The following is a 25,960-nucleotide window of genomic DNA, read 5'->3' as shown; positions in this document are numbered from 1 at the left end:
AAAGCACAGGGCCACATTCTGGGAAAGGCCGGACTGCAGAGAAGTCAGAAAGCAGATAAATGGGAGACGGTGCGCTCACCGCTCTAAAATGGCAGGAATGTGAATGGTGACATATTTTTAGGTGGCCTGCAGGAATCTCACACGATTAGCAACGGTGTGAGGGAGAAGGTCTCTCCAATGCTCTCACACTTCTGTTTTCAACATGGTGCCTTCAAGGTGAGATGAGCAAGGGATGGGTGGGCCCGAGGGTACTGAAGCCTGCCCCTAACACTCCCTGTCTACGTGGTCCAACCTGGCCAGGACTGATGGGGAAGTCATGCCCAGCACTGTGTTACAGAAAAGCCAGCAGGAGTTAATCGAAACCCAGGTACTGCAAACAGGGGAGAAAAAAAAGCTATTTTAAACTCTGCTGCCCTGCTTGGCTAGATGCCAAATGCCCCAAGAGTAGGCAGCCTCCTCCCAGAATTCACACTCCTCCAGGTAGCCTTCATCCTTTCCTGGAGAGCTTTTTTGAACTGAGAGTGAAATCATTTGGCAAGTTTTAGAAGATAAAAAAGGAGGCTTGAGAGCAACTTAAAAGCAGGCCTAGTCACAAAGGCCAAATGAAAAGTTTCTCTAGGTCAAATACCCAAGCCCTGATATGGTTGCCAGCGCCCCACTGTCCCCATTGTTCCTGCCGTCTCTGCAGCCAGATTGGCCACTCTTCCAGCTGCATGCATCTGAGGCCTCCTATTTGAAATCATGCTTCCCTGTCTGTCCCCAGACAAGTCATATGGTTCCCACGGGGACTGCAGAAGGACGGTTTTCTTTGGACCATTTGAAGCAGCTCACTGCTGGAGCTGTTAGACTCGGAACCTGGGACCTGGCAGTCCCACAAGCCAGGCTCAGCCACATATCTCCAGCTCTCTAATTAAATCAGCAAGTGATTGTGAAGAGCAGAGAAAGGAGATTCCATGTGGCCACACCAGAGAGAAGAACAAATAAAGAGGCCCAGTGATTTCCCCTCCCCGTTGTCTACCTTTGGGGTCCTGATGTGAGGTTTAGCTTCAATAGAGGCAAGTAGTATGCACAGCTAAGCCGTTCTGACCTGGGTGAGGTCCCACCTATCACTGACCCATCTCTAGGCTCCAGTCTGTCCTGCAAGGGAGTCTGATAAGTTATCAGAACTGTGTGAAATCTCTTCCTGGGAGGCAAGTTCCTCCCCTGGCATTCGGGTTTCAGCCTTTCCCTTCCCCCAACATGGAATTCTTGGGGAAATTTGAATTCTTTGGGGTCCAATGTTTCAATAGGCTGATGTCACAAGAACCTTTCTTTAAAATATCTTCCACCCTGTCAGAATGGCAACACGCCCAAGTGAAAAGCTCAGGGGGCTGATATCCTAGAAAACCAATGGAAATCCCAAAACTCTCAAGAAAAAAAAAAAAAGACTATTCTCTGTGTTGCCCTACCCCAGCCTTGCCTGGCAAAGGCTTTGCTTTTTGATTTAAAAAAAAAAAATCAGCTCTTGCTTTTTTTTTCTCTGCTGACTCTTTGGAAACACCAAGAACAACATACACTATGTCACTGGGGTGAATATTTTAATAAAGAGCATGATACCAGAATTAAAGCCTTTAGAATTACAATCGGTGGTCAAGATCCTCTGCCCTGCAGACCTTGATCTGCGGACAAGGTGGCCTGGCCCTCCCAGAAATTCCCAGCTCTTTTTTTCTTTTTAATTGCTTTGCTCTTTTTTATTTATTTATCTTGTATGTGTGCCTGTGGGGAGGAGGCACACTTACAGAAGTCTGTTCTCCCACGCTGGCTGTGGGATCGAACTCAAGTCATCAGGCCCTGGGACTTGGTGGCAAGCACGCTGCCTGCTAAGCTATCTCAAAAGTCCAGGGACCAGGTCTGTCTCCATCTCCTCTCTGGGAAGTGTGCCAGGGTAAGTTTGACAGCAATCATCCAATGCTAAAACATGTTCTAAAAGGCCAGACTAACTTTTCCTGCTCTGGACCAGCACTGCAGGTTTTAGACACTGGACACAGAATCCTGCAGATGAGGGCATCAGATCCCTGACCGCTGCTGACCACTAAACCATCGTCCAGTCCCAGCCACCTTTTCTTTTTGAGGCATGGTCTCTTACTAGCCTGGGTTTCATCAGAGGCTAGGGTGGCTGACAAGCTGGATTCAAGGATCCTCACGTCTACCTACCCAGTTCTGGGAGTATTAGCCCATAGCGCCAAGCTCAGGCTTTTACATGTTGGTTGTGGAACTTGAATTGTCTTCAAAATTTTCCCTACTGGGCCATATCCCAGTTCCAGGTGTCTGTGTTGTTCAGTGGGAAACAGCTGGATCACAGACTTGAGTGTGCATCTCCATCCCTGACCCTCTCTTCAAGAGGCTGCGAGAGGCTGCCCACTGAAAAGGGAAGTGGCAAAAGCAGATACCACGTGCTTGTGTGTCTGTAAGATATGTGCTCCAGAGGGAAACCCCAAGTGTGTCCACGCTGGGCTACAAGGTCTCTTAGTTAGTTGGGGCACTGTGCAAGTTTTCTCCGAATAGATTTGTAACTTCTTTTTGTTTGTTTGTTTTTGTTTGGGGTTTTGTTTGTTTGTTTGTTTTTCCTGATTTTTTTGAGACAGGGTTTCTCTGTGTAACAGCTCTGGCTGTCCTCGAACTCACTCTGTAGACCAGGCTGATCTCAAAATCACAGAGATCCGCCTGCCTCTGCCTCTCGAGTGCTGGATGGAGTGTGCCACCACCACCTGGCATAACTTTTAGAAATTCAAAAACTTCTCTCATGAGAATAGGCGTCTTTCCAAAACCAGCCGACAGCCTCCAAGCTGCAAGTGCAGGAAGCATCAGGCCGCGGGAGTCCGAGTCTGCTCACCCATTTATTCTGTGGCTCTGAGCAGCCAGTAGGGTGGTTGTTTGCTTCTTTCGTTGGTCATTAGGTCATTAACGCTCACTCTGCGCAGTCTTGAGACAGACCTCTGCACTCAGCACTCGTGTTCCTCACCTGGACATGCTTGCCATGCTTGGCCCATACCCAGGATTTACCCACGTGTATTCGCCAATGACCACTGTAAATATGGAACGTGGTGTGTTTGCAAACACTGGACGCATGAAGGCTTGGTATAGGGTTCAGGTGGTAGAGGGTTTGCCTGAATTTTATCCCCAACACCGCACAGAATGAGGTGTGGTGGTGAGGCAGCAGGACCAGAGGTTAAAGGTCATCCCTAGTTATGTGATGAGTTTGAGGCCAGGACCCTGCCTAAATAACTACATAACATACACTGTATCTCCTGCCCCTTGTTTATGATAATAATATTAACATGAAGATATGAAGAGAAAAAGAAAAGAATTCAGCACTAAGTTTGGCCACCCTCACCCACTAGCCACTCAAATCTGCATTCCGTCTCTCCCCTCCCCCAACCCACCCTCCTCTGGGCTGAAAATTCTTGTCTCCTAAAACTCTTAACAGGTGGCCACAAAGTAAGGGCCAATCAGAGAAAGCCAAGTTTCCTACCGGTTGCAAATTCAAATGTTCTGCAAGGGTCTACTAGCCTGCATCCTTCTGCTGAGTGCATGCATTTCAGGACACATTCTGGGGTAATGACACCCCCTTTGTTTTAACTACAGCACACTCTGGCAAGAAATCATTTTTACCAGCTTGCAAGTCCACTCTGCAAGACCACTCTGCAAGAAAACATCTAGGGGAAGCAGCAATGATATTTGGGCGCAAATGTGGTGGAATTCTTTCGCCAGGGTTGCTTTCCAGTAGAAAGGGAAAGCTTCCCTTACCGGAAGTGTCATCGAGCCCCTGCAGTTTTCCTGTCGCCTTGTACAGGCTTCCAGAATGTGGAGTTTTAAAAGTGGCACTCAACCGGCAAACCAGCCTCCCTACTCCCTAAACGCTGCTGGTAAATCAGCCGGCCGAATGGCCTTCTAAGAAAAACAGCACTCCACCCCTCCCTTCCCCGAAGGCACACGCTGCCCGGCAGCAGAGCTGACGGCAAGAAAGCCCCACGTGGGCTTCCCCTGACAAACCCAGCCAGCTTGGAACAGGCAGTGAAAGCCAGAGGCACTAAGCTAACAGAAAAAGTCCTCTCACTGGGACGTATCCCCCAGATCCTTCTCAAAAGATAATATTGGCTCCCAAGTGTTTCTCCTCCGACTTTAAAAGGAATTGTGGGTAGCAGCAGCCCTCACTGATGTGGGCAGAGGCACTCAGAATAGGAGCTAGCAGATGCCCACCCCACTGCGACTGGCTCACGCCTATTTATATAGGACCGTGCTTTCCAATTTCTAAGATACTGTAACTTCCATCACGGCTGTGACAAAATGATGACTCATTCTTAGAACGCAGTCATCGGTGTCACATTTGATATTAATACTTTGGTAGCGATGCTTTGTCACAGCCATTAAAAGGAGAAAGTTGCTGAAAGCAAGAGCAGTCCACCACCACCACCCCCCATCCACAGGAACCACCGAGGGCACGGTTGCAACTCATTGTATTGGAAGGCGCAGGGCCTCCCGCAAGCTGTTCAGATAAGCAGCTGTCGGGGGCTAAGGGGGAGGGGAGGAACTGGAGGCAGAAGTCACTGTTATCGGATTGGATTGCAAGCCTTGAGCTCCGGCACCGGGATGCCTTGTCTCTAGTATACTCCTGTCTTGCAAGTTTAAAGTCTTCCTGAAAGGATAAAACAGTACCCCGGCCCCAAGTTCTCCCCCTTACTACTCGCCAGCATCCCCTCCCCCACCGCCAGCCCCAGGAGGCTGTAAGGCCGACCACAGGTGCCATTAGCTCCATCAACCACTAGAAACACCCTTTACCACCTCCCCCGAACTAAGACTCCCCTACCCTCAATAAAAGGCGTAAGTTTGTTTCAGTAAGTTTATTGTGAAATTCAAAGCTTCCACGATAGCGTCCTTTAGAAAAATGAAAGCATTGCCCGGGATCCGTTTCGGAAAGAGCAGTGCAGCCAGCGAAGTCCGGCTCGCTCCTGCTGCTGATCACTCCTGCAGCTGTACCAAGTCCATCCAGGCCGCCTGCTTCGCCTTTCCCCTCCTTTCACTGGAAGGCTGCTGAGTCACGCCTGCCTCACTAGTCGGTTCTTCCCGGCCCTGCGGCCAACGTCCTTGCCTAGGCCTTCCTGGGCTAAGCAGCCTCTCTGGACACTGGCAGAGTCCTGGGCTCGGAACAAGGTGTCCCCGCCGCCGCCATGCCCCCTTCTTAGGAGGCTGCGCTCCTCACTCTTCAGGCAACACCGCCTGCCAGTCTCCACGCGCACTCGAGCGCCCTCGGAGGGTCACTCCAGAGCCAGCAGCGCGCTAGAGCGTCACCAAGTCGAACAGACCAAGGTCCCTGCCGGATGGTCACTCGGGAAGTGTAATGCTGGGCACCCAGTCGTTGAAGCTGCGGCTCTCCTCGCAGAACAAGCTGAGTTTCTCCAAGGCAGGGTCTTTCCACGTGTCCTCATTAGGGTTCTGTGTTTAAAAATACAGGGGTCAGCCAGGCTGGCCGTTGGCCAAGCGGGTGGGGGAGACTGGCGTGGGGAGAGGCAGTAGCTGCACTCACCGAAATGAGGATGCAGTGCAGGTCTCCTGGCGCACCCGCCTCGTCGTCTGCACCCACGATCGCCGCTAGCCGCTGTACATCACCCACGCGCACGATATCAATGTCGTTCTCACAGCAGAACGCCTGTATCAGCGTGAAATGGATCTGCAGCGCTATGTCGCCCTCATCTTCTTCATCGGCAGCCAGCACGCAAAAGGTCACATTGTCAGGGTCTCTGCAAAGCAGATGGGAAGGACAAGGTCAGAGTCGATGCCACCCCTAGTTCTTTCCCAGCCGCGCCAACCCCAATCCCTGCACGCGGGGCCTTTCTGTACTCACACATTCAGGACTTTGGCGGACTCGTAGACGCCAGCGGTCAGACAGCCCTGGCGCTGCGCCGACAGCAGAAGTTCGTGCAGCGCTTTCCCGGCGCCCTGCATCCTGTGAAAGAACAAGCACCGTGAGTGGGGACCAGCACGGGGACGCGATGTAGATCCCAGCCCTGACCTCCAAGTCCCAGCTGGCTCTTTAGCCTAGACCTGCCTGGCGCCAGCATTCCTGCCTCTCAACTCCAACCTGGCGCCCACACACCCGGATCCCCAGTCCCGACTTGGCGCCCACACCTCTGGCACCCTAGTCATGATCTGGCGCCCTCATTTACCATCACCCAGTCTCGACCTGGCGCCTGCACCCCCGGTTCCCTGTTCCTGATCTGGAGCCCAAAGCCCATGTTCCCCAATTCCGACCTGGCGCCAGAATCCCAGACCCTAGCTCTAGGAATGAATCGAATGTAGTCATTGTAGTCCCACCGCCTCGGCACCTCGCTATCAGACAGTGCATGGTACCCACCCCGCAAATTTCCATCCTAGAAGACCCTAAAAGATTCCTACCCGACAACCCCAACTTTCGGCACCCCAAAACCCACCTACCTGGCTGTGCTTTCCGGAACTGTGTCCTGGCCACGGACTTCTTCCAGAGTCATTATGCGATCCACGAACAGCAAGTTATCCAAAGTGAAGAGTGAGCAGAACGCAGGTAAGGAGCCCCAGAACCCAGTACGCGCCGCGCGCCCACCACTAGCGAGTGCGCCGGGCACCGCCGCGCGAGTCCTTTTATAGACCGGCCCGCGCGACGCGGCCAGCTGGCGGGAGGCTGCGCTCCCATTGGCTAGCGCCCGCTTTCTGATGCAAATGAGGCGGCAGGCCCGCGGCTCGTGCCAGAAGGCCACGTGGGGAGGGGTGCGGGGGATGACACAGCCTCAAATCTGCCGCTTTTGTCAGGGTGTTACCAGGCAGACTGGAGCCTGCAGATTTCATCTCGCCTCTCTTTTTTGTAAGTCCTTAAAAGGAAAAAGTTAAAAAAAAAAAACCCAACCACGTTGTTTGTTAATATAATACTGGAATTTGTGAAATGCACACTTGGAGAATATAAAAGCCTTTTTTTGCATTTATTTTTATTGCGACCTTTCTAATTTTCTTCTTATTTTCAATTTGAAGGTTATGGGGCTGTTGCATTGAAACCGAAACTTAAAAGTCAAAGGTTTGCAACTGCAGCTGACACCAGGCCAATGCCGCCACTAGAACTCAGGACTCAGCGCCTTTCAGGGTCCCGGCTGCAAAGGTTGAACCACCGCCCACCCCACCCCTGTCCCGTCCCCCACCCCTGCCCCTGGCAGATCGCTGTGGGGTGCGGGCAGCAGGGACCAGCAGATTGCTGCCGGCACACGCGGCTCGTTTGCATTTCTATACGGGGCACACAAAAGAGGAGGTCTGGCGTGTGGCAGTTCGCAATGGGGACAATCGACGCTTTCTCTTTCATAGCAACACTGTCCACCTGCCGCCGGGTGGGGTGGGCAGAGAGCCCCGCCGGGCGCGGGGGTCGCGCTGGGTTGCCCGGCACGTGGGGGTCTGAGCCGCGTGCCGCTCCCCCGCCCCTGGGTGCGCACCTCTTAGTCTTGCCTTGGCTGCTGGGCTTGTGATGCACGCGTGCCCAGCCGCAGAGAGCAGAGAAGCACACAGGGATACAACGCCCGAAACCCGTGAGGTTCCGGGGTTCAGACTCCAGAGCTTGACACACGCTGTTCTACAATGCTTTTCCCAGGGCGCCTCCTACAGGTCGACCTAGAAGGATCCAGACCTCCCCATCCACTCATCCCATACAGCCTCGCGTTGACCTCTCAGGGGTCTTGACCTGGGGCACCCTGGGCACCGAGGCGGTGCAATATGTGCATTAATTAGATTCAGAGCAGAGCTTGCACCCAGCGCCCCGGGGCTGGAGACCAAAAGGAGCCTACCACCAGGACATCCGTCTGTCTGTTGAGATTTTGAAATATTCCAAAAACGTAAAAATGTGTCTTTAAAAGGTTCTTTTCTGGTAAAATAATAAATTTGGATGCGATCCTAGGAGTTTCCTGAACTTGTCATTTGTCCTGTGAGACCCGCACACCACGCTTACAGATTGCTCACCCGCAGAACACAACACTGTGGGTTGTCTGTATTTCTCGTGCTACACGGAAAAGCGTGCTATGGAACCCTAGGAAATTCTCCTCCGCTGAGCGAAGCCTGGGAGATTGGCTAGGGCAAAGGGCAGACACGAAGTTTGCTAGACTGAGGCAAAAATCAAGCGCGAGCGCGCACGCATACAGTAATTTTCTTTTTTACTGGAACGTTCTTCAGGTAGGTGGTGAACTTATGCATTCAGTGTTAACCTGAGAAGTTCTTTAAGGAAGTTTTCCTGCTGCACTGGGAGGCTGCGGGGTTTCCCCAAGTCTAAAGGCCGGACGAAAGGGTCAAGCGGCCTCTTGCGCCTCCCGGCGGCTGCACTTAGAACTGCAGGTGCCGCGCTGAAAACAGCGTTTGTCTGCAAGGTCTCTCAAACTCTCAAAGCCCCTTCCTGTCTGTCTTAGTGGCATATAAAACGATGGTGATCCCTGAGTGAATAAAATGTGTTTCTAAGTGATGGAAACTTAAGCTGCTGCTCTTTTCAAAGTTAGCATAAAAACAGACCGGAGCCGAATCAAAGACCCGGATATTAATCCACACACTTTCGAACACCTGATTTTTGACAAAGAAACAAAACAAACAAACAAACAAAAAAATCAAATGGAAAAAAGAAAGCATATTGAACAAATGGTGCTGGCATATATCAACATGTCAAAGAATGAAAATAGACCCATATCTATCACCATGCACAAAACTCAAGCCCAAATGGATCAAAGACTTCAACATAAAGCCAGCCACACTGAACCTCGTAGAAGAGAAAATGGGAAGTACACTTGAACATATTGGCACAGGAGACCACTTCCTAAATTGAACCCCAGCAGCGCCGGCACTGAGAGAAACAATTAATCCTCTAGAAACTCAAAGTTGTAATGCTTCTTATCTCCCCTCAGTTTCAGATCCCGAGGAAACGTCGGAAATAATAATCCGTTTGATATCTAAGCACACGCCCGCTTCTGCCACTTATAGCTAGAAAACTGCTCACTTGCCAGGCTGCAGGAAACTCCCCCTCCCCACCCCCTGTCCCTGCCCGAGCGGAAGGGGTACAGGTTAGCGCAGGCTTAGGTCCTAGCATTTCCAGACCCCGCCCCCAGCCAGTCTGGGCCAGAAGGAATGATTGACAAGCCCCAAAGCTAGTCTACTCTACTAACCTTTTAAGAGTATTCGGTTACAGGAAACCCTCCTTTTTGCCATCAGATACGGCCCCACACAGCTTTAATTAGGTAAGTCTGACTGGTCCCAAAGTCCCCATCTAAATTAGGAAAGACAGGTTTGGGGTCTGACTGAAGTCACAAGCTGTATTTCTGAGTGCGTGCTCTCCTAAACTTTAATAGTATAAGGGACTCTGAGTCCCTTAACAAGGAAGTCTCACACATGCTCTGCTTTTGAAGCCCTCTAGAGAGGTGTGGACGTAGCTCGGTGGGTAGCGTGTCCACAGAGCATCAACACCTGGATTTATAAACCCTGCGTAGAAGCACAGACCCGGAGTTCAAGGTCATCCTTGAACTGTTAGCCTGGTACACCTGAGGCCCTGTCTCAAAATCAAAGCAAAATAAAATGCTTAGGAGCACCTGGAATCCTAGCTACTTGGAAGGCTGAGGCAGGAGAACTTCCTGAGTCCCGGAGTTAAAGTTTCGTGTGGTAAGCCGGGGAGTCAATCCCCACTCCCAGTCTCTAAAATAAATAAGTCGATACCCTCGGCAGACGTTTGTTTTATTAGCGTATTCTCTGTGACTTTGACTGCTGCGGTGGTCGCTGGTGAAAGTGTGCCACATTCGGAGACAGATGGAAATGGAGCCCAAGGCCTTCGCTCCCCTTCGCATTTGAACCGTGCACAGAGACTGACTTTAAACAGCAGGTACACGTCTCAGGACAGCCATGCCCCGGACAGCTGGCCCAGAGGCTGCAGCTGAGGAGCCTCAAGCCCGATGCAGGTAGAGTTCCTTTGGCTCTCTTAGGGAAAGCCACATTCATCGCCCCTTTTTCCAAAGTTGACAGCGTTCACAGAAAACTATGGACTCTTGCTTTCTCTTGGTTAGTGGGAGGCCTGTAGTGTGTCCGCTAGGCTAACAAGGAGCAGGAGCTGGAGGTGATGGGGTGCCCTGACTGAGTCGTCATTCCTGGCTCATCCCCACACTCACCAGGGCCAACTGAGAACACGTAGCTTTGCAGCTTGCTAGTGGATGAAAACTGCAAGTCAACTCTGTCTGCAGTCCTTAAAAAAAGAGATTGAAGTTTGAAACACAAACAAAAGGGAACAAATTCTTAAAGATGAAGCCCAAGACACTGGGCATCATTAGTGCCCAGATTCTATAGGACTGGGTCTCCTAGGGCAGCAGCAAAAAAGTCTCTTGGGGCAGTCTAGGCTGGCTCCATTTCAGGAAGGTCTGAGTTATTCTCAGTGTTCCCATTCACTCATCCATCCTCTCCCAAGTCTTTTTCTTTATTTCCAAAAAAAATGTTGTCCCAGGAGCTGCTAATGATGGAACGGGCAGTTGATTGTCCATGACCTATGACTATGATTTATTTTTTCAAAAGGAATGAAATCTTTAAGCAAGGTTAAACCTCAGCAGTAGCAACATCCTGGCATTTAAAGGGTCCATCAGCCTGTTCCATCCCTGCCCCATGCTGGGAGTCACACACCCACCCCCTCCCCGGGGTGAAAAGCAGATCTACAGGTGGGGGCATTTCACCAGACAGCTGAGACAGGAAACAGGAAACAGAGAGGGAAGCCCTTACACAGCTAGCCGGACGTCCGTGGTGAGAGCTTTCTGGAAGGCACATTTATTCTTAGCTGCACACTTGTACAGCACGGGGGTGACAGGAGTCAGGCAGAGCTTTGGCTGTCACACGAGGTTTGCAAATCAGTCCTGAATTCCTACTTTCCCTCTCAATAGTGGGAAAAGCTTGGGGACAGCAGTCAGCCACAGCCCTAATCAGGACCATAGAACAGTGCACCCTAGCTGAAACACCCTGACCCCAAGCCACAGGTGTTCTGTCTTCCCATCTAGACCAAGTACGGGAACCTGTGAAACCCAGGCTCCCCATCTCAGAACTGAACTTGGCCCATCGCGCGCACCTCACACTTCTGTCCTTGTGCACCTCAGGGGGATTTTCTTTTGCTTTCTTTTCCTTTTCTTTTTTTGGGGGGTGGGGGTGGTGGGAGTGAGGGATTGTTGTTGTTGTTGTTGAATTTGATTTGGGGAGGAAAGAAAACCATGAGAGGCAAGCTCTAAGTCCTAGCAGCTGCAAGGAAGAGGGAGGTGGGGAAAAAGGGGGTGGGGAGGACAAAGGTGGGAAGAAGGGAGGTGAGGAGGAGGAAGAGAGCCATTCTTCTTCAATTAGAGACCAGGAAAGAAGGCAGGCTCAGCTGCTTGGATAACAGGGGATTGAGCCGCGGGATGGAGATGGGATTCTAGCTGCTTGTCCTGCCAGCTACCCCGGGCACAGTGCATACAGCTACCCTGGGCACAGTACATATAGCAGTCCTGGGCATAGTGTACATAGGAGTCCTGGGCACAGTACATACAGCTACCCTGGGCACAGTTCACACAGCAGCCCTGGGCATAGTGCACACAGCAGCCCTGGGCATAGTGCACACAGCAGCCCTGGGCATAGTGCACACAGCAGCCCTGGGCATAGTGCACACAGCAGTCCTGGGCACAGTACATACAGCCACCCTGGGTACAGTGCATACAGCCACCCTGGGCACAGTTCACGCAGCAGTCCTGCTAGAGAACCCAGATGGCCTGTACATTCTGTTCTCCTGACAAGACTACCAAAGCTCTGGGCCTCCAGTGGGCTTTAGCTGACACTCATTACCTACAAATTCCCAGAAAATTCACACAGGACATTCCTACAAGGCACTGTCCTCAGAAACAATCTCAGTCTGCAACCTTGGAAAACCTCCCATACATAGCCTGGCCTAGGAGGTGTCCAGTTGGAACAGGACATCCATCCTGGTGGAACTTATAGGTTGATGTGTCCCTGCTCACCCAACCTCGCCCCTCCTCATCCCACCTCTCCCGTGGGTCCCTCTCCCCCATATAATCTTCCTTCTTTCATCGTTCATGGTGGTAAGAGCTCTTTAGCTATGTAGTTCTTTACCTACAAAGGACTTCTCCCGCTGTGGTGGTGCCTGTGAACCTCAGCTACTAGTGCGACCCAGAACTCAGCAACCTCAGTTTCCCTTTGAAGCTCAGCGGAAAAGCAGAAGGACCTCAGCCCTGCCCACCCTGTGGAATCAACATCTACAGTTTTGAAAAAATTAGTTTATGTTAATTTTACAGAATAATAGGTTTCATTGTAATGTTTTCTTTTTAATTATGTGTGTACATGCTATGACATGTGTGTGAGCACATATGTACATGAGTACAGGTGTCACGTGCCATAGTGGATAAGCAGAGGTCAGGAGACAACCTTGGGCGGCTATCCTTGCCTTCTACTTTGACAGGGTCTCTTGTTTGCCACTGCATACATCAGGCTAGCGGGCCTCTCAGTATCTGGAGATTCTCTTGTTTCTGTCTCCTATCTCACTGTGAATCCTGGGACTAGACACACACACACACGCATGCACACACACTACCAAGACCAGCTTTGTGGATTCTGGGGATCCAAACTCAGGTTCTTACACTTACATGGCTAGAATTTACCCACTGAACAGTCTCTTTAGTCCTCACTGTTACTGTGACATCCCCACACATGTGTGCAGCCACAGTCTCTGTCTAACATCCTGACATCCCCACACATGTGTGCACCACAGTCTCTGTCTAACATCCTGACATTCCCATACATGTGTGCAACCACAGTCTCTCCCTAACATCCTGACATCCCCACACATGTGTGCACCACAGTCTCTCTCTAACATCCTGACATTCCCACACATGTGTGCAATCACAGTCTCCTCTTAACATCCTGACATTACCATATATGTGCAATCACAGTCTCCCACTAACATCCTGACATTCCCACACATGTGTGCAATCACAATCTCCTCCTAACATCCTGACATTCCCATATATGTGCAATCACCATCCCCCCAACATCCTGCCTTGTCTTCCTACCTCTCCTATGGGGGGGTCCCTCCCCCATATAATCTTCCTTAAATTAGCATACAAAATATTGGGTTTTCTTATGACATTTTCTTTTTTTAAAGATTTATTTATTATGTATACAGTGTTCTGCCTGCACACCAGAAGAGGGCACCAGATCTCATTATAGATGGTCGCGAGTCACCATGTGGTGGCTGGGAATTGAACTCAGGACCTCTGGAAGAGCAGCCAGTGCTCTTAACCTCTGAGCCATCTCTCCAGCCCTTCTTATGAAATTTTCAAACATAATCTGTTTTTATTGATGCTCCCCAAACTTCTCCCTTGCCTCAGATAACAAAACTGTGGCACATATAGATATGAAATTTTATCAAGTCATAAAGAAAAAGAAAATTTTCAGGAAAGAGGTAAGATCTGGAAATTATTATATTAAGTAAGGGTTGAGCCAACCTTGCCTCGCTGTCATGGAGTAGCCACCAGCGAAGCTTCAGGTTTAAGCCAGTAGAAGCTGTACTGGAGCTTCTATTATATACTAGCCAGCTAGAGACCACACTGGATGTTCTGAACCTGAGTGCAGTACAGTCCCCTGTCTTTCTCAGGTTGGGCTTTTATAAACCAAAATCACATCCTGGGTTTGACATACTTCCTTCAACAAAAACAGCCTGAAGTTGACTACAGAAGCCAAAAAAAAAAACAAAAACAAAAACAAAAACAAAAACAAAAAAAAACCTAAGTACTTTCCCAGAACTATGGACTTCGATGGATTAGGTCTTTGTTCTTGCAAAGTGGTTTTGGTAGGTTGGCAGGTGGTGCTGTGTACACGCTGGGTTTTAAGGCCTGAACGATACTTCCATCACGGCATCAGTTCTGCTAAGGTGGGGGGCCTAATAAAGTCTGGGGGGGATGGAATGTTATACACCAAGCAGAAATATCTCCATAAGGCAGTGAATACAAAGGCAGACATGAGAATAGAGACGGGGGAGTAAGGACCTACGGCTGAGAGTGAAGCCCCAGCTGGACTGACTGGGTAGCACAAATCACAGGTGGCAGGCACACGGTGACACGAGGAGCCGTGTTGGTAATGTGGCAGGTTTAGGATGCTGTGAGTCCCTCAGGGAATGTCACCACTGGGCAATGGTGGTTGTGGGGAAATTTGAGACTCATTAACGCCATGGCCACCTCTGAATTCAAGAAGACACAAGGGGCAGACTGCTAGCAAGCCCTACTGTGTGCCTTCCCTGTCTGACCCATGGTGACAACAGAGTTTGGGGTCCTTTAGATTTGGAGGTGCTGAGGGTCAAATGCAGGCCTCATGCAAGCTGGCCACACTGTCTATTCCAGGCTGAATCAACACCTGAACTCACACGGCCCGGACCTCCATAAGGATGCAACATCCATAGTCTCTAATGTGACTAGCCATGGCTGCAGAACACAAATCGTGACTCAGGATACTGGACAGTAAGTGTGAAACCCAGCAACACCTCAAACACACATCACACACCGGGCAGTTCCATGTATGGCCCGCCACCATGTCACCCAGGGAAGAAGGGGATCCCATAGGACTGTGAGCAGTAAGGTGGTCCTTGGACCCTCATCCAGATTCCCCTGTTTCATGCTTGTTTTATCCTGAACCACATCTTCAAATATAAATACATTTTTCCTGCCTACCTATCCAAGATACATAGCCATGACTTCTGCTTCTCAATCACAGGCCATCCTGTGAAATCTACAAGCCACCATGAAATAAGCACACTCGGGAAATTCCCATCAGAATGGCCATTGTGCCCAATCTTATTTGATTGCCACACATTGGAGAGGCTATGAACATCTCAAGGACCCCCAGGTTCAGAACCACAGGGCACACTCAGGAACCACACATTTTATTCTCCTCAAATCTGAAATCATTCTTGAGGGTCCTCTGGGAACACTGTCATTTTCTGAAATCAGTGTCTTTTTCAGGGTCCGAGACCTACTGTGCAGCAGAGTATATCTCTACAGGGCCTTCGATGCCCTCCAAAGGCTCACAGTTGAAGGCTTTATCACAAGCTTGGTGTGTTATCTGGAAATAGTAGACTATAGGATGTAGGACCTGGTGGGTGGACGTCAGGTCATTGTGCATGCCCTGGGAGGGACTACACCTCCCCTGTCTGTCCCTTTGCTTCCCAACTTCTAGCCCTTAAGTGGCTCTGTTCCACTAGCTGCTACTGCCATCAAGTCCTGCCTCGCCATAGGAGTAAAGCTGAAACCTGAACCCAGAAGCTGAAAGGAGACTTTCCGGTCTTGCAATGGATTTGTTTTTTGTTTTTTTTGTTTGTTTGTTTGTTTGTTTGTTTTTTCCAGGAATCTTGTCACTGACAGAAAGCTGAGTAATAACTCTGTCCCTCTAGGGGACGTCCTGTACCCTTTCCATTCGACTCGGGCACACGTTGGGTGTGGGTGTTTCTGGGTTCCCTTCCCCCCCCCACACACACACACGTAAACTCAGCAGCCAAATCAGCTGGGACCGCCACACTCTGATGTCTTTCGTGCCTCCCCATCTCATAGACACACCCTCCAACTGGAACGCTCTGGTCGGGGTGGTCTGCCAGGCTCTCTGATGTCAAGCTGCTCTCTGCCCATTGTGGCGCGACATTCTGCACGGCAGAGGATGGGTGCAGCTCTTCACCCAGACGGGAGCTAGCTAGATGTCTCCTCTCATGGATTCACTTGGGCTTATACTACAACAGAATCTAGCTAGAGTCTGCATGGTGAGTCTGTGTGCCGCCACAATGAACCTGCCTCCCTGTAAGCCTTGGCCGCAGACTGCACTGTACACGAAGATTCTGTGGAGCAGACGGCAATCCTCATGATACTCTAGGCTTTGCCTCATCCCTGGGCAGGGCCACCAGCTACTAATAACAAACCTAGGTCCTGATCCCTGCACGGGCTTGAGTTTTTGGGGAGCAGCGACACAGCCGTGTTCTCCAGCATCCTACCCTCTTTCCCCTTCTCATCCAGTGAGAATATTGCTGTTCGCTGCCAGCTCACCTCTGTCCTGGCTAGGGAAGCTTCTGTCCATGATGCCCCACCTTACCTTCCGGCACTCTTTGCCGAACATCACCCTCAGCTGGCACTGGCCTGCATCTCTGATAGAGTAGGGTGAAGTCCTCAGTCCCTGACTCCAGGCACATCAATGCAGCTGAGCCATCAGCAGAGAGGCTATTTCTATTTTCCAGTCTTCTGCCTGGGCCCATGGTGTGCATAGCTACCAAGGGCAGGGGTGAGATCCCAGAGATGTATGATGCTCCCTCCAAGGGAGAAACCTGGAGACAAGCTAAAAGAGATATACTGGAGGAGAAGGGAGTGTGTAAGGAGCTTCAAGTTCAAGGGACCGGGAAGGTGACCCATCTGGGCACTGGCCTTCCAAGCATGAATCCTGGTCTCCAAATCCCCAGAATGCACATAAAAGCTGGCCACAAGAGTGGCCTCTTACAATACCAATTCTGCAGGCACTAGAACCAGAAGGATCCCTGGGAGGAGGAGGAGAAAGCACAGCACACCTGAAGAACATACACTAAATTTGTCCTCTGGATTCCGGAGGCATGCACACACACATGCACCCATACACACAGAAACACAGAGAGAGAGAGAGAGAGAGAGAGAGAGAGAGAGAGAGAGAGAGAAAGAGAGAGAGAGAGAGAGATAAGAGAGAGAGAGAGAGAGAGAATGCAAGCTTAGAGCACGCTGTCCATGTCATAGGCTGTGTCTAACCTTGGAGGGAACAGACAGGCATAGTTGAAAGATGGCAGGTTACTTCCAAGGCAAAGACACAAGGTCACTCACTCATGGGCAAGTACCATGACTACCTGTTGGTGACATTCTCTCACAACCACATAAAGTAGACAGGATTCAGAAGTGACTGCCTGTGTTCTGACCCAACCAGATTCAGGTGGGTACCCAGGGAGGGTCATAGACAAGCTTGGGTGGCAAGTAACTGAATGTCTCCCATGCTGGGCTCATTTCTGCTTGCTTCTTCCATTGTGCCTGTCTGTCACCCTCAGGAGGGCCCCAAACACAGTGTGAGGCATGCAGGGACTGTGTTGGGGTCAGGGTCACAAAATCAGTATGAGCAGATGGGCCTGGCCAGCCAGGCAAGCAGCCAGCACACAGCCGGGCCTGAATGGATGTGAGGCACAGGCTTGTGTGGGGCCAGGGGGAGGAGCAAGCCTGCAGGGCACGCAGATGGCCCCAGCCACACGCCCTTCCTAGGACGCATGCTCTCACGCAACTTTTCTTGCTGGAAGTGGGCTGAACTATGCACGAGTAATGTGGTGACCCCTGGCCAGCTGCTTTTGTGGCAGCCACTGGGGTCACACGGAGGCAACCATCTAAGGCTGGGGCCAGCTGGCAGCTTCACGGTTGCCTAAACTCACCCTGGGGCTGGCTAAGGAACACCCCACCCCACCCCGCCCAGATCTACTTGTTGGGGGTGGGTATCATAGGGACCACATGTGCTAAAGACAAAGGCCTTCTTGTACGTCCTTGGTAGTTTCTTAAATCTACAAGGTTTCGATAAGAGGAAGGGGTTCCTGCCCCTTAGAAGCAGAGAGCTCCTTTTGGAGATGTGGGATTTGGGGGTCCTCCGTGAGTTTGGTCTGAATATGCATGGACACAGTTCCTCCCAAGCGCACAAGCTCTGAATTCCAAGGCTGTTTCAGGAAATGCAAATATGGACCTGAAGCGCACAGACACCTGGAGGCTAGCCACACCTACCTGCCAATCAAGGCAGATGCATGGAGGCTAGCCACACCTGCCTGTCTGTCAAGGCAAGAACAAAATGAGGGGTTAAGGGGGACCAGACTCCACCTGTCCAAATCTCCATGGCCTCCACTTTCTGCTCAGTCAGCAGTTTAATGAGGGTTGCTCCAGGATCCAGTCCAGGTTAGCAAATGGGGCCGTGAGGTGATAGAATACGCACCAGAACGGGATTTGGAACACTCGGACGTAGCCACCTGTTCTTTCAAGATCTACAGAAGAAACAAGAAACAGATATTAGCGTCTGCATTCCCTATCCAAATACAGTAGCTTGTAAATGCTACCATAATGCTTAACTTTAATTGACAACTTGATACAACCTAGAGTCACCTGGGAGGAAGGTCCCGGACCAGTGAGTGGGCCTGTGGGCGTGTCTGAGGGAATTTACTAATTAGCATAGGAATACCCAGTCGACCGTGGGTGGCACCATTCCCCTAGGCCGTGTGAGAATGGAGGCTCTAAACTGAGAGCCAGCAGGGAGAGGAGCAAACAAGGGGAGCTGCGTTCATTTCTTTTTCTGTTCTGGGCTGTGGGTGGAACTGACCCGCTGTTTTAAGCTCCGGCTGCTGTGATGGTCCTCTAACGATGGACCATAACCTGGAGTGGTGAGCTAAGGTAAACCCTTTGCTCCCTGCATCGCTTTTGGTCAGAACATTTTATCAGCGCGACAGGAACAACTGATGAAAACCACAGCACAGTGTTAGCCCTGTGTAAGCAGCTGAAGCCCCACCTCAGTCTCCCCTTGTGTGTGTAAGCGTGTTTGTGTGTGAGCGTGTGAGGTGTGTGCGTACACTAGGGCAGGTGCTCGTGGGGGCCAGAGGCTGGGTTCCAGCATCTCCTCACTTGCGCTCTACCTTACTTTGGAAGACAAGATCTCTCGTCACTCTTTCACAGCGAGGACCGCACCACCTGAGCCAGCTCCTCGTCCCCTCCTTTTGTCTCGATTCCCACCCGATCCCACCCGATTCTCCTGACAGAGGCTGGCCACAGCCACTAGCTAGGGGCGCTGCCTCCTGCTTGGCCAGGAGGGATTTAAGCCACACAGTGGGTCAGACCCATCCCTCTGGGGGTGATTCCTGCACCTCGAGTTTATCAGTGAACCCAGGAGTGAAACCCAGCGTGAGGCCGAGTATGAAGCCTGACTCACATGGCCGGCTGCACAGGACTGGCCCAACTGCTGGGGCGTGGCCCATACTCCCAGTGTGCCACGCCATACTCTGTTTCTTTAGTGGCTAAAGAGTCCACGCCTGCACGCCTTCGGAGAAAGTCCAGCCAAAGCTGGAAGAGGGATATCAGGGGACATCTCTGGAGCAGGAGCCTGTGCAGGGCTTCTCTGGGGTGAGCTCATTCAATTCTCATAAAGACTGGTTATGTGGCCCCTCAGCTGGTTCCGTTTTTGACTCGTGGAGAAACCGAGTCTCACACAGTTAGGAACTGGTCCGTGGATCCTGACAATCTGGCTGCAGAGTCGAGCAGAATCCCGTGGGTGTGTTGCTGAAACCGTTGAGTTGGTCCAGTGGGTGAATTGCTTGTCACCAAAGCATGAGGACAGAGGCTTTGACCTCAAACACCCATGTAAAAGGTCAGGCGTGGTGGCGTGTGTTGGGGGAAGACACAGAAGGCTCCTGACAGTTTTCTGACCAGCTTAGCTAAAGCAGCAAGCACCAGGTTCAGTGAGAGAAGACGGCTTCAATGGCCTCTGCTTACAAGCATAGGTAAGCACAGTAGGTGGGGGTGAAGAAGAGGGAGGAAGACAGGGGTTCCGGAGAGACAGACAAGGGGGTGGTGTGGATGTGATGTGATAGTACCTGGACTTCAGTGACTCTTTTGTATAAAATTGTCAAAAAACGCTTTTTCCCCAAACTAAATGAAGAAAATAACATTTTAGACATAGGTTAGGGCTTCTCACTGACAGTTGAATGGGGGGTGATGCTTTGAAAAACACTTTGGGTTTGAAGGCGGAAGCCTACCTACTTAATGCTGTCAAAATGGAACAAATGTGGGGCCACAGTACCCTCTAGTGGTTGCATTAAACATTTACAGCTTCATTCTGTCTCGTCACAGCCAAGCAAGACTCACTCAGAGGACGCTCCTAGCTACGTCAAGATGTTAAAGGCGTACCTTAACACAAACCAGTTCAATAAACTTTCACCAAAATTTCAAGCTTGGTGTGATTACACTTGCAATTTCAGTACTCTGGAGGCTGAGACAGGAGAATTGATGTGAGTCTGAAGCCAGCCTGGGCTATTGAGAAACCCTACACACACACACACACACACACACACACACACACACACACAAAATCACCTGAGGCCCCAAAGTAACTTTTGTAACATTTACTATCTATTGTTCTATTGTTAACAAAAAGCTGAGACTGCAAGGAGAGCATTGTCTGCCTTTGAGCAACATCCATATGTAAAGATATTCTCATAAGTTCTTTAGTGTACATGTGAGCATATGTGTTGACATGGGATGTGGGTGTGCGCATGAGCATGCACACGCAGGTGTTCACACACCACAGAGCACAGAGGAGAATTCTCAGGGGTCAGTTCTTTCCTGTTGTCTTGCTGGTTCAGGGAATGAAACTCAGGCTGTCAGGCCTACACACAAGTGTTCTACCAGCTCAACCGTCTCACAGCGCCGTGTCCTCATCTCAATTAAACACAAATAGAGAATATAGTGGTGTAATATGTTTTTAAAAGTACTGAAGAGGGGGATGGAGAGATGGCTCAGAAGTTAAGAGCACTGGTTGCTCTTCCAGAGGAGCCAGGTTCAATTCCCAGCACCCACATGGCAGCTCACAACTGTCTGTAACTCCTGTTCTGGGGATCAGACACCCTCACATAGACATACAAGCAGGCAAAACACCAATATACATAAAATTTTAAAAATCATAATATTTTTTAAAGGTACTGAAGAGTCGCCTTAAAATTCTTCTAATAGGGCGGGTGAGATGGTTTGGTGGGTAAGTCACCTGCTGTTGAGGCTGACAGCCCAAGTTCCGTCCCTGGGACCCACGTGATGGAAAAAGGGAAGTGACTCCAGCAAACTGTCCTCTGACTTCAGCATGACACAGGTGCTCCCATACAGAGGCTAATAAATAAAATGCAACATTTTTGAAAACATGAAAGTGTGATAGGAAAAATCCTACTCCGAACAGCAGCAACAAGAACGCACTCACACTCAAGCCCTGCCTAAAAGCAGGAGGAAAATCAGCAAAAGGTTCTGAGTGAGGTCCAGAAGAAAGTATGGGGAGGGGCAAAGCAGAGCGGCTCCCAGACACTGCGCTTCTGCAGCCGGTCTTGCGTGGTTTGCCCGGTCACAACCACTCAGGGTTGCCTTTCGAATTCCCTATAGCTGTGTTCCTGTGCATAACCACGGCACCTCACGGTGCTGTGTGGTTTTCTGCGCTCTGCACCTTACAGTGCACATTGCTTTGCTACTCGCCTTCTCGTGCACAAAATTTCCATTCTGAGGCACAATCATGTGACCGTGTGTTGGATTCGGCAGTGATGATACAGCCTGGTTTGTTCATTTGATCCCCGGGATGCGTGTAGAACCCAGACGTTGCGGCTCACCCTAATACTAAGGAGATGGAGAGGAGGGTCCTGGGGCTCCATGGTCAGCCAGTCTAGCTCAGTGGGTAAGTCCCAGATCCTAGTAAGAGACTCTGCCTCAAAAACTAAGGTTTGTTTTTTCCCAAGACAGGGTCTCACTCCGTGGGCCAGGCTGGCCTCAAACTCATAGGGATCCTCCTGCCTTAGCCTTTCAAGTGCTGGGATTGCAGGGGTGTGCCATCATGGCGAGCTTGTCTCAGCTGTTTGTTTCAGAAGCAAACTAACATCCACAGAGCCTAGAAAATGGCTCTCTGCGGGTCGCTTCCCCCTTGCTGTCTGTCACCAAGGTTTCTTTTGAAGGGAGGGATGCGGTCCATCATGGCGGAGGAGTGGCAGCGGGACCGTGAGGATGGGGTCCATCTTAGGACCCTCGTCAGGAAGCAGAGAGCAGACAGGAACTGGGACCAGGATAGAAAATCTCAAGGCCAGCCCCCAGGGACCCATTTCCTCCAGTGAGGCTCCAACCCTCTAAAGCAGGGGTTTTCAAACTGTGGGTCTCAACCCCTTTCACAGGGGTCGCCTAAGAGCATCTGCATATCACATATTCACATCATGAATCATAACAGAAGCAAAATTACAGCTATGAAGTGGTAACAAAATAATTTGATGGTGGGGGGGGGTCACCACACATGAGGAACTGTGTTAAAGGGTCACAGTGTGAGGAAGGCTGAGAACCACAACCTTTCGAAATAGCACCATCAGCTGAGGACAGAGTAAGTGATAAACACACGAGCTGGGGGGAGGGGTCACCTTCAAACCACAAGTTTATTTTGTTTTGTTCTAAGGAAAAAAAAAAAGGAGAGGTTCTACTTAATTAATGAAAATTTTCCTTCAGATCCCCATTCTCACCCACAGGAGGGCCCAGAAGAAAGCATCCCTCTCTCAGCTGGCCTACTGCACCGGGCCAAGTCAATGGGATGCCTGTCGTCAACAGCCCATATGCCTGTCTGTCTGGGTTCTGCAGGATCATCAGCCAGCACACCTTCTTTGCTGAATCACAGCGCCTTGTGACCGCCCCTCCCACAGTCTGCAGCCTACAGTGAGACAGTGGAGTGTCCTGAGGAGTAATGACCAGAGACCATACTGAGCTAAAACCCCAAGGACACTCGCCTGACCCTGGGAGCTCCGGAGTCTCGCATCAGAGTCTTCCAGTCAGGTGGAGAATCGTCTGGGACAGAGGAACAACACAGGAGCAGAAGGAAAAATTCCATTCTGCACAAAGGCAAAAGCCTGTGTGTTCAAGGACACTGGGGACAAAGGAGCCTAAGGCAGAAGGGGAAGGGCTGGCTGTGCACCTTCAGACACTGCCCCTCAGCATCTGGAGCTGCCTCTGGAGCCAACAGATGCCCCACCGACAAACTCCAGCCCCCAATTAAACTCTAAAGCTAAGGTCATGGTCACAGAGTAAAGCATTGACAGAAAACGCCTTGAGTGACTGACAGGGAGAGAAGCCTGGTTCGGCTCTTGTCCAGTAGGTTAGCTGATGTTGAAAAACACAGCTTCTTCCATTCTACAAACTAATTTAAAATGTTTTTCATGTATGCATGTACGGGGGGGTGTCTATGTTCATATAAGTGTACATCCACATGTATGATTTACATCCACGTGTTTATTTACATCTGGAGTCTGTGGAGGCCAGAAAACGGTTTTGGAGTTGCAGGAGTTTGTGCGTCACCTGATATGGGAGCTGGGATCCGAACTCAGGTCTCAGTGACTGGGCAGCCAGCTCTCATAACTACTGAACCACCTCTCCAGACCAGGTTCTTTCATTGTGCTCTTAATTACTAACATGAACTCCCAGATCACACATTACACATCATACCATAAATATATTTATATGTGCATATATATCTATATGCATACGTGTAGTTTAGAAAGGCTTCAAAGGGGCTAAAGAGGCCACAACAGAGTTTAAGGATTTCAGAGAAGCCTAGCTGGAGGCGGAGGCCGAGAGTTGATTGACTCTGGTTAGATAACAGACCGGACCGTAATGGAGAGTAGCTGGAGACACAGCCTGGCTGTAGAGTTGAGCATCTGATGGGTTCCAGCCTCAAGTGGCTCTGCAGATGTGGGTAATGGGACCGTGAAGGCCATGGAGGCCATCTGCAGGACTGTAGGATCACAGTGGCGAGGTATGGGAGCAGGTCTAGGTGAATAAACAGGCAGGCAGGATTTGAAAATACCATACCGCAAGTACAGATCACGCTATGCTAAAAGCCCAGACAGTCGGGTGGGGGGGTTACCCTTGAAGCACATGAGTCAGTGGGGGCCGTTTCCATTGCAGTGTTAGGGGTCCTCCTCTATTTGAAATCCCAGTGAGGGTTTTGTACTTAGTAGGGCTTGTGTATGTGATATATTCCTAGGGTTATCTAGGTTATATGGGCTTGTAGCATGTGTGTGTGTGTGTGTGTGTGTGTGTGCGCGCGCGCGCGCGCGCAGTGGGGAAGGGGCAGTGAGATATGTGCATATGAGTGCAGGCACCACAGAAGCCAGAAAAGGGCATCTGATCTCCTGGAGCTGGAGTTCCAGGCAAGCATGAGCCTCCCAGCCCTAAGAATGCCCTGCGATTGCTCAGGCAGCGAGCGATACCTCCGGCAGCCCTTCCCTTCTCACAGACCTCCAACCTCCACAGGCACCCTGCTAAAAACATTGAGTCTCTAACTGACAGACTTCTAAGTATCAGGGTCTCGCTCCTGGGAGACATCAAAGCGGGTGTTTGGGGCCTGCTCCCCACCCCTTCCCTGCCTTCTGCCTGGGAATCAAAGAGGCTGGATGCAGGCTTGTACTGTGAAACCACCCCCACCCTCAGAAAGCCAGAAGACCATAACCCACCTCTGCCGTGTGGGCCTTGAGTCCTCCCTTCAGATCCTCCGCCTTGCTGTGTGCTTCTGAGGCTGGGACTTGGACTCTCCTCAGAGCCATCCACCCCCCATGCTGTTGTCTGACACAGTGCTAATGATTCTTGGAATACACTTTCCTCCTCGAGAACAATAGAAGCAAAGGTCAAAGGTCATAATGGCCAAAGGAGAACCAAGTTTCCTGGGAAAAGCTTCCCCAAAGTGAGTGTTTCCCTGAGGTTCACTTGCTTTGCACACCGAGAGCAATGTCTTTATTGGGAACTTTATCTAATAGTTGTTTATTTGTTTTTCTCTAAACAACTCACATCTCCCCAAGAAATAACGGTTCCCAAACTGAAGTTTCCTCGGAATTTTTCCATCTTTGCCTTGCCCTGTTCCCAACTCCCAACACAGGGGGAAACCAGAAAGGTGCATTTCTCCCAGAGTGGGGAGGAGCATGTAAACTTCCTCCCAGCTGAAAGTCCCCTCAAGGGTGAAGCAGGGAGCTCATGAGATCCAGAAAATAAACAGATTTCAAACATCTGCCCCTCCCTCCCCCGAGAGTCAGGAGAGCCCTTCACTGCAGTCATAGAAGCAGTAAGCAGTTGGCTGGGGGTGGAGGGAGGGTTGGAGACTCTGCCTGGGCTCAGAATTCCTCCTGTCCCACGGAGAGCTTCAGGGCTGCAGGTCCCATGAATCATCACAACCATGCTGAGGTGAGGTCTTCAGAGACGCAGTGCTTTTGAGTCCTTCCTGTCCCTGTAAGCAACCCCTGACACACACTGCTCTTATTAACCCCAGTGAGACTAACCGCTTCACCAACTTGGATGTTGGTCTGTCCTGGGTTCCCTTTTCAGGTGAGTGTGTGTCATGTCTCCCTAGGGAAGTGGCACGGAGGATGTCATTCTTTCTGGTCTGGGAACCTACAGAAGACCCTACTCTCTAAGGATGCCCACTTTTCCAGCTGGTGAACCAAAAATGCTCCAGGTGCAATAGGATTTCCCTAAAGTCTCAAACTCCCCTAAACATCTCATTAAAATCGTAAAACAAAGCTGTCAGCTCCTTGGTTTTAAGCACCTTAAGCAGCAGGCGAGTTGCTACCTCCCAAACAGCTGTCACCAGACCACAGCGGCTTCCCCGTGTGCCAAGTAAATGTTTACACATGCGGTGATGCCGGATCATAATTGTTTTTTTTTCTGGATCTCTACCCCAATTCTGATTTCTGTTTTAATCCGCTCTGTTTTCCTTTCCTCCCCTACCCAGAGAAACTGATGCAGTTTCTGAGACCAGAAGAGACAGAGGTTGCCATTCATGCCTGGAGCTCGGTAACTCAGGCGACCCTGCTTACCCGTGCCTTCCCAGACGAGGATCGATGAGGTATACTGTCCAGCTAGACAACTCTGTGCATGTGTGCACGTAGGTGTGTGTGTGTGCATGTGATGTGTGTGTTTGTTCATGTGTACGTTTACTCAGCAGTAGCAACAAAACTGTGCATCTCCTTTAAGAAGGCTTCCTGGTTCATGCTAGTTGCACGAACAGTTCTGACTCTTTCAGCAGGTCCTGCACTTAAGTGGGGTCTGTGAGTAGTGTGCTACAAATTACTTAATGGCGACATAGGCCAGCT

General features: G+C 50.5%; 1 protein-coding gene and 1 long non-coding RNA gene across 3 annotated transcripts; one reads left to right on the top strand and one right to left on the bottom strand.

Moving 5' to 3' along the window:
• Window positions 1-4,865: 4,865 nt before the first annotated feature.
• Window positions 4,866-6,642, bottom strand: Gadd45g (growth arrest and DNA damage inducible gamma). 2 transcript variants are annotated; one of them, XM_048447881.3, is made up of 4 exons: window positions 6,472-6,642; window positions 5,882-5,983; window positions 5,564-5,777; window positions 4,866-5,472 (listed from the first exon to the last, which is right to left on the bottom strand). In XM_048447881.3, exons 1-4 carry the CDS (start codon window positions 6,522-6,524, stop codon window positions 5,362-5,364), a joined length of 480 nt encoding a protein of 159 aa, XP_048303838.1. In that variant the 5' UTR covers window positions 6,525-6,642; the 3' UTR covers window positions 4,866-5,361. The 2 variants fall into 2 exon arrangements, with proteins under 2 accessions (XP_048303838.1, XP_048303839.1); XM_048447882.3 differs by having other exon boundaries at window positions 6,468-6,606.
• An 83-nt stretch (window positions 6,643-6,725) lies between these two features.
• Window positions 6,726-7,944, top strand: LOC146892084 (uncharacterized). Its single transcript, XR_015005207.2, has 2 exons — window positions 6,726-6,874; window positions 7,039-7,944. It is a non-coding gene; the product is annotated as an uncharacterized LOC146892084 (long non-coding RNA).
• The last annotated feature ends 18,016 nt before the right edge of the window (window positions 7,945-25,960 follow it).

Source organism: Myodes glareolus, chromosome 14, assembly GCF_982192425.1.
Source record: "Myodes glareolus chromosome 14, mMyoGla1.1, whole genome shotgun sequence".
Taxonomy (NCBI): domain Eukaryota; kingdom Metazoa; phylum Chordata; class Mammalia; order Rodentia; family Cricetidae; genus Myodes; species Myodes glareolus.
The sequence above is the reverse complement of the archived record's forward strand: the minus strand, read 5'-3'. Positions and strand labels throughout refer to the sequence as shown.